Source organism: Aegilops tauschii, chromosome 7 (assembly GCF_002575655.3).
Source record: "Aegilops tauschii subsp. strangulata cultivar AL8/78 chromosome 7, Aet v6.0, whole genome shotgun sequence".
In the NCBI taxonomy this organism is placed as follows: Eukaryota; Viridiplantae; Streptophyta; class Magnoliopsida; order Poales; family Poaceae; genus Aegilops; species Aegilops tauschii.
In genome coordinates, this window is record NC_053041.3 from 105,111,715 (window position 1) to 105,119,531 (window position 7,817).

The 7,817-nt window shown below is 44.7% G+C and overlaps 1 protein-coding gene across 2 annotated transcripts; it reads right to left on the bottom strand.

The window, feature by feature from the left end:
- Positions 1-675: 675 nt before the first annotated feature.
- LOC109749384 (ubiquitin carboxyl-terminal hydrolase 23) lies at positions 676-7,505 on the bottom strand. Of its 2 annotated transcripts, XM_020308347.4 has the most exons (11): positions 7,008-7,505; positions 6,608-6,722; positions 4,686-4,796; positions 4,402-4,574; positions 3,979-4,305; positions 3,766-3,891; positions 2,498-3,175; positions 2,285-2,416; positions 1,488-2,100; positions 1,293-1,386; positions 676-1,166 (listed from the first exon to the last, which is right to left on the bottom strand). In XM_020308347.4, the coding sequence occupies exons 1-11, from the start codon at positions 7,278-7,280 to the stop codon at positions 992-994; spliced, it is 2,817 nt and encodes a 938-aa protein (XP_020163936.1). In that variant the 5' UTR covers positions 7,281-7,505; the 3' UTR covers positions 676-991. The 2 variants fall into 2 exon arrangements, with proteins under 2 accessions (XP_020163936.1, XP_073362068.1); XM_073505967.1 differs by lacking the exons at positions 6,608-6,722; positions 7,008-7,505 and adding an exon at positions 6,111-6,339.
- Between the last annotated feature and the right edge of the window lie 312 nt (positions 7,506-7,817).

Here is a 7,817-nt window from a genome sequence, read left to right on the forward strand (position 1 = left end):
TTCATCACTACGCTTGCAGTTACTCAACTGTGGGGGTGGGGGGCTTTCTTTCTTTGCGTGTGTGTATGAAATGTGCTCAGATGTCATCAGCTTGCATGGTTGTGAATTCGAGTTTCCTTTTTGTGCACGATCAGCGTACGATCCCCGGTTTCACCTGGGTTTGCTAGGCCTGCAGTTACTGAGCTGTGTAGCGAGACGATTTCACCTGAATTTGTGTCGAAGTGAAGCTATATTCCACCGAAATTCAAGTGAAATTGGCCGTAAATTCCATTTCGGGCTAAGCATTCGGTTTGAACTTCTCTTCAGGAGCTCCCGCCTTCTCCCTCCCCGTTGGGGGTGGACATCACCATGAAGCCTGCAGATGGAAGAGATAGCGCGCGCATTCATGAGACGCTCCAACTCAGAACCGCACGATCATACCACTATCCGTTATGCTAGTGCAGTTACTGCGTGGTCCGACCCGTCACTTCTCATCACGGCCCTCCATCCAGGTTGTGAACTGGGCCTGTTCCGTCGTACGCCCTGATAACCCATTAAACACAGCAGCAAGATTCTTCCTGGGCCAGCCCAAACCAACGGCAACTGAGATAAAAAAGTGCAAACAGTTTACAAGACTGATTCTGCATTTCTACCGTACCAGAAATACAATTGCATCGCTACAAATAATTGCACTGCTAGAGAAAATAGAACTCATATTTATTCATAATAAATCATAACTATGCTGCTGGAGAAACAAGAACAAAAAAATGCTGCGAAAAACGGCAACATGTTCTACGACTCCCGCTGCGCTACAAAGAATCTCACAATTAAATACAGGCCCCGATCAAGAGTGCTGTCTATTTCGAGCCGTCTAGTCAAACAAGGTGAAAAAAGGAGCAACAAGGCAGGAAAAAAAGGAACAGCAGATGGTAGATTTCGAAAAATGGGCGATACAACAACACTTTCTCTTCTCTTTCTACGGAGCCTCGGGGCGTCATCTCTTTCGGCAAGCCTAGCGACTCGGTCTGGCGGGCTTGTCCCAAGGCTTGGATTTGTAGGAATTCTGTTTCGTCTTCCGCGCTGACACGTAGTTGGCCTCCGCCTGGAAGGGGTTCATGCCGTCGTCGTCCTCGTCTTCCTTCGCTTTCCTCACCTTCTTTGCCTTTCCACGGTCGTACTCCTCATCCCTGGAAAGCCGGTAACCGAATGGATGGTAAGTTCAGGTCTCTTGAAGCAGTTGCAGCCCGGACAGAAAAGACCAGGATTCAGAATCAGTTAAGAGATATCTTATGGACAGGCGCGAAATAACTCACCACTCATCCAGCACATATCCAATGCTCTTCTTCCCTGAACTTTTGTACTCTCTAGTCTCACTGTTTGGCACGGCAACATCATCCCAGCATGGAACTGCATACCAAGGAAGGAACATATTTACAGATTAAAACTGGAAGAAAAGCAGAGTATTTGTAACACATAGTGAGCGTGCATCTGAAAAGAGAATTGCTTACCAGTAACTTCGGCCCTCAAGTCCTCTGTGCGAATAACGACTTGTTGGGAGGCGGCTCCCCTCTTTGCATCTACGTTGTTTCTTGAATGTGCTTTATCTGTAGAAGAGATTGAACCCAACTTTGGAGGCTCTGCCCTAGCAGAAGTTCCACTCTCTCGGTTCCTGGTCATGTTATCATCACCGGCACCAGCATTACTTGCTCCAACAGCCTGCTGCCTGTCTTCGAATGCTTGGGTGTCGTTTTCAGAACTTGCACTGGCATGGGCATGTTTCCGCTTACGAGATGTAGATGCTGCAGTTTTGGGCGGCACAGTTGCTGATGTTGATGTCTGCTGCTCACTGCTGTTGTCACCAGAACAATCAACACTGGGCGTGCCCTTAACGCGCTTTTTGGTTTTCTTACGCTTCTTCTTTTGTTGCTTTAGTGATAATTGTCTTGGCCGAAGCCACAACTTCATTACTGGATATCTCACAAGTTTCTTTGACTTCGAGTCCACCCTTTTAGTCATTCTGCCATTACATGAATCGCCTGGAACCACCTTCGTGGAAACTTGCGAGGAGATCTGTTTTCCAACATCAACTTGCTCAAGTCCTGGTAGTATAGTTTTCTCCTTCTGCACAAATGTACGAGCAGAACATATTACAGCTGTCGACTCACATTAAGCGAAATGATGAAGCTTAGATTTTATTTGTGCGCAAGGGAGCAGCATAGTCACGATTTGACTGGTTCATATGTGTAATGAATAAATACTTCTCTAACAAGGGAGAGAGAAGGGTGGCTGTTGGCCACTAGCATACCTTGCTCATCGTCAAAGCCTTCACTACGTGGTCATCTTGCTTGAGAGATCCTGTTAAGTCCTTCATTTTCTCACTTGAAACTGGATCTCCACTGCTAGTGCTAGGGATGACACCATTTGAAAGAACAGCATCCTACCAAGTCGCATAAGATAACGTAAGTAATGAAGTGCTGGAAATGGAGACAAAAACTAGCAGTGACCATCAAAAGGATACCTTAGTTTGGAAAGTTTGCGCGGTAAACCCGGTAATCGTGCCAACCAAGTTCGAGCTTGGCTTGGAACATGTTTGAGAGCAAGAAGTTTGTTTATCTGTCTCTGACAGTCCAGCAGGACCACTGACCATAGATGAGGCAATAGAAGTATTATTTCCCAGCTTGGCCAATGCACCACCAGCCTTTGGTTCCTGCAATGACATCTTAGCCATTGTCTGATTGCTGCTCGCCAGTTGACCTGATGAAGATGCCTCTTTATGACTACTTGAAGCAACTTGCTTTGATTTAGTTGACAATGTAGCACCATCATTTTGAGGTCCAAGGGCTTTCTGTGCGGAGGGCAGGACACTGTTTTGAAGGGCTGCAGCAGTTTCAGCTTTGCCAGCATTTGTTGAACAATGGTCTACTAATGTCATACTGCTAACGCTGGAATGGGCATTGCTTGTACTCTGCAACTTCTTATTTGCATAAGAAGATGTCAGACCACTCGATTTTGCTTCCATTACACCACTTCCGATTACACCATTGATAGATGATATCTTCCCAGGGATCATTTTGTTTACAGGCAGATTAGGAGTGCTGTTGTCTTTGCGCCCCAATGTGTTCCCAATTCTGTCACGTACATAAAATAACATATAGGCTTTCTGTTTCAGTACGTCTGCCTCGCGAACTTGGCGTACCTGAAATTGATTGCCTTGGGAATCAGTACGGCAAAAATAAAAGCTGCAAAATTAACCAAGGGCGAGAACTGGAATTCAACAGGCAATATGGCTCAGGATTTGGTTTTGTTTCCTTTCTAGCCATAAACAGAACCCAAACCATACTTCTTATATTCAAAATCTAGCTAAAGGATTCTCCCCAAACAAGTCGAGTATAATGTACAGTAGTAACTTATCAAATGCTATATTCAGCATATACTAAAACAGGATAATGCATCACTAATTAGAACAAGCAAAAAGGTCGATGCTTGTGACCACCGAGCTCTGAACACTGTAGAATTAAGGATGCCATAACATTATAGCAATAAGATATGTTGTATCTACACTCTACCATGTGATACAATGCAAGTTATTGAAAAGATAAGATAACACTGGTAGCAAAGGTCTTCAACAAATCGATGAGGCAGCAAGGCTTTGCTATGAGGATTTACTTAAAAGGAAAAAACAATAGTTTCAGAATAATATTTTCATCAATGGTACATGAGCCAGCGTGGTAAAGATAGTGTTATAAACCACACAAAGAAGAGTAAAATTCTGATCTTATACCAGACCTGATTATCATCAAGATTGTGCCACATCCCACTGGAAGTCCGAACAAAGCAATAATAATGACCAGATTGAGTGCTCCAACCAGCATGAACCAAGACACCATAAAGACTGTATTTGTAATCTGCGCCCTACACATGATCATAGCAAAATACTGAATATAAGCTAATTGGGGGAAAATCAAGGTAAATTTCAAAGGTCCAGAACTAATAACTCACTTTAGAATCACTCATAAATGGTTTCAAGTCTAGAACAGGTTGAAAATCCACTTTTTTGTCAATCTTTTCACGGGGACGGAAAGGGCTAAAGCGCTTCAGATGAACTGTCAAAACATTTGGAGCCCTATCAATTGTAAACCTTTTCTTTGCTACAACTTTCTGCCTGCAGCGCTCGCACTGATACTGCTTTTGACCACCATCGAGTAGTTCATCCTCGGTAAAATTTTGAAGTGCTCTCACCAAAGTTGTGGCCTTGCCAATATCAAGACTGAGATCCAAGAAAGGATCAAATGTGTTGGAACAATGCGAGCACCTTGTGCATTTCACCTGGAACATATATATATGCAGCACAGCAGTGATGACAACAGATATGGGTTTTCCCAAGAAATTGCTAGTACAAAAGTAAGAATGCACATGATGTACCTGACTTCTTAGGCGGCCGCCAAATATTCTGTGAACTAAGCTCTTCTCATAAGCACTTGCAGACTCGCTCGGTACTCCAGAAGGTAAACAGCATTTGTGCATGGATTCAAGCAAGTTAACCATTAACTCATGAGCATCTTCCTGCCTCGAATTACGGAAGCTACGAGAAATGCCTATTTGTGGTCAAAGATTTACATTTTGACGCTCGATAAAGAATAGACAGGAGAATTTCAAGTTAAAACTAAAAGAGGAAATAAATTAAGCTAGAGCATATGGAAGGATACAGCGCAAGTTCTTGACAATTTGTGATGGCGTCACTATTTTTCCAGTTGACTGTAGCGCAGTCTTAACATGGTTCTGAAGAGCACACAGTGCACAGAATCCAGCAGTACGACCTAAAAATGGTGGGAAAAAAGGAATTAGTAACGGCTGTATGAGAAATGCCTCGCAGGGGCGAAAAGCTGAAAACAGGGAGTATGTATAACATACATATAGTGATTAACAAACTACCTTTGTACGTAGGTATTGAAATTACTGTTAGCTTCAACAGAAGAATAGAACAAATGCAGAATAGCTAGTGGTAGGGGTTTAGTTGATTCACAGATCAGCAAATGTTGTATTACTAGTGGAAGTTTGAAGTTTTCAACTATAGCGTAAAAGGCACAGTTTCGTGAATTCTGTGTGCTATCTAATGGGGTAACAATGAGTCCATAAATGGACTGGCTTCCATTTTCAGTTATAAATGTAAAGCAGCCCTGGTGACAAAAATGCCATTCGGGGTGGGTTTTGGAGTGCCAAGTTGGCAGTATCAGCTTCTTTCAGTATATGGATAAAACCGTAAAAGTGTGTGCCGTTATTATCCCACATTCCCACTGGCTAACTACCCTCCCTTACTATAGAAAAATGATGTCTACAGTTACCTTGAAGCCACTCGGTAGCCGACATATTATACAAGTGAATGCACCCCTGTCAATAATTTTGACAGTCGCCCAAATTCGTCCCCAGGTAAAAATTGCACCAAGCTAATCCTACTGGTGGCAGCTGCTGCGCATGGACATCCATTCCCTAGTTAACTTGACAGAAACACAGTCCACTTCATTCTCATTTCTTGCCACTCAATATGATTCTGATCAGACACGCAACATTTTAGAATTTCCATGGGCCATTTGAGCAACCCTCAAGTTCTGTGACCTAGATTTACCACCTAACAAGACGTTGCGTATGTAGTGCAATTTACTCCCTCGTTGAAAATATAAGGCAAGTTTTGGTATAGCACAGGGATTGAGGAAATCATGGGCCAGAAGGATACAAGAGTGAAATGACTGGTGTTAGTGTATTCAAAATAAGGTAGTCATAGATCAGAGTGATAGATTAATCTGGTTGTTTATAAAGTATAATAAAGGTTTAAAAGAGAGCAAAATTAGATGAGCGCAAATGAAAGGAATGTCATCAAATGTAATTGTAGCTTTACATCTTTCAAACAGATAATGCTGATTGTAGATTCACATCTTTCAAATAGAGGGAGTACTCTACTATTCATGATACAGTGCAAACCACATCCCCAACATCGAAATGGAAGCACCATACTTGTTAAAGTACCAAGTTTACATAAAGATAATAGGTGATAATTTAACACAGAAGGCAAGAAGCCAAGAATATCGTGGTTATTCGATGCAGTGATAAGATTGTATTGACAACTGACTTGATACCTGTTCCATCAGGTGTGACTCAAAGCATCGGTAGGGATAACCAATCCATATATATCAGCCAACCGTTCTCATCCACATAATCCTCTGACAAAATAGAATGACAAACTTTTACATGACTTCTCCAGTGGATGATAAACGGTTGACTGATCAAACTTTGAGATGCGATTGCACATGTTTCTCGATTCGAACGTGATTCAAGCTGGAGCAATTGGTGAAAACTTGCCAATAGTGTGTATGGAATACCCTTGAGGCTTGAGAATGCGAGTATGGTTGTCTTTGGAAGTGATGCTCATATTCAAGTAGTAGTAGCATGGGCATTGATACAGCGTAGAACCAAGCCATATACCTTTTACAAGGATTATACTACTTTAGAATGTGCAATAATATGCAGATCAATTTACTGCTAGCTTGGTAATCCACAAGCCTGATGCAACACTGTCAATTCACTTATCGTGTCGCTAAGCCAGTGGACAGTTGCAAGTTCCAACAGCACTTACATGAAGACTTGTGCCTTCCACTCTGCAAGTAGGCTGCGAACGGCTCCGTGTACGTCAAGCATTGCAGAACCGAGTTGAGGTAGCAAGTGTTCCCAAGATTTTGCAGACCGGCACCCTGCAAAATGCAGTCCGATTTGAGCATTTGAAGGGCATCACAAGCTGAATGTCATTACCCACCATACTAAAACACGAAGAAATGGCAATTCTTTGAAGCAAATTCTGTGCATCTTTTACTAACTAGTACGAGCCTAAAATCACACTGTGGTGCTACAAACCCGAATTAAAAACTCCGGCGTCCAAACACCAGACATAGCAGCTCTATCGCCCAAACCCCCTATCAAATATCACAGCTTTAAGAGCACAAACCCCGAAATCAGAGCTGCGAATTTGCGTTACTCACAATTCTCCCGAGGTAGATCCTGGCGACGGTGAGCTCCGGATCCAAGCCCAGAGCCTCGGCCTTCTCCGGCCTCCTCGCCTCCGCCTCGCCCCTGGCCGCTCCCGCCGCCGCCGTCGCCGCCCCGCCCGCGGCGTCCGGGTTGAGGGTCTCCATCTGGAACCCGCCTCCCCCGACGGCCGCCGCGGCGTGCGGCCTCCTGGCAGCGTGGAACTCTATCCTCCTGTGCAGGACGCCCTCCGGCACCGGTGCCGCCGCCGCGGACACCTCCGCCATCCCCACTAGGGTTTCGACGTCGCGCCGGAGCGGCAGCCGAGCAGCAGCGCTGTGGGATCCGGAGGGAGAAAGATCGCGGCTCCTCCGATTTCTCGAGGGATTCTTGCGGATTGAAATCCGGGGCTTCGATCGATGGGTGGGCGGGCGGAAATTGGTGTGGTGCTCTGTGTTCTTTTTTTTTGGTTTTTTTCTTGTCCAGCCGCCGTTCTTGCCGCGGGGACGGAAGAGAGGGAGTGAGGGATGTGCGAGGCGGGGCTATAAACCCTATACCCCTGGCGAATGGACGGCTGGGATCGGTGGGATGGGGGCCGAGCGGGTGATCTGGAGTGTTGGATCATGTGGCACGTGCTTTGTTCGGCCGGTGGGGCCAGAGGAAGAGAAGGAGGAGGAGAGCTGCTCGAACGGTGGCTACTTGGGCTTTGGAAGCTTCTCACACAACCGTGTGAGCTTTTTAGCTTTGAGCTCTTCGGCCTTTTCGTGGTAGAGAAATTATATATGGTACCAAAATAGATTTGTTACTACTAAAAAAAAACAGAT

What these genes read in the sequence shown, in the direction of transcription:
- LOC109749384 (XM_020308347.4), bottom strand. Translation starts at nt 7,280, where the DNA reads ATGGCGGAGGTGTCCGCGGCGGCGGCACCGGTGCCGGAGGGCGTCCTG. An exon ending in GGATCTACCTCGGGAGAATT is followed by an intron (nt 6,723 to 7,007) that starts GTGAGTAACGCA and finishes TGCATTTTGCAG; the next exon opens with GGTGCCGGTCTGCAAAATCT. An exon ending in AGGCTTTGACGATGAGCAAG is followed by an intron (nt 2,101 to 2,284) that starts GTATGCTAGTGG and finishes ACATTTGTGCAG; the next exon opens with AAGGAGAAAACTATACTACC.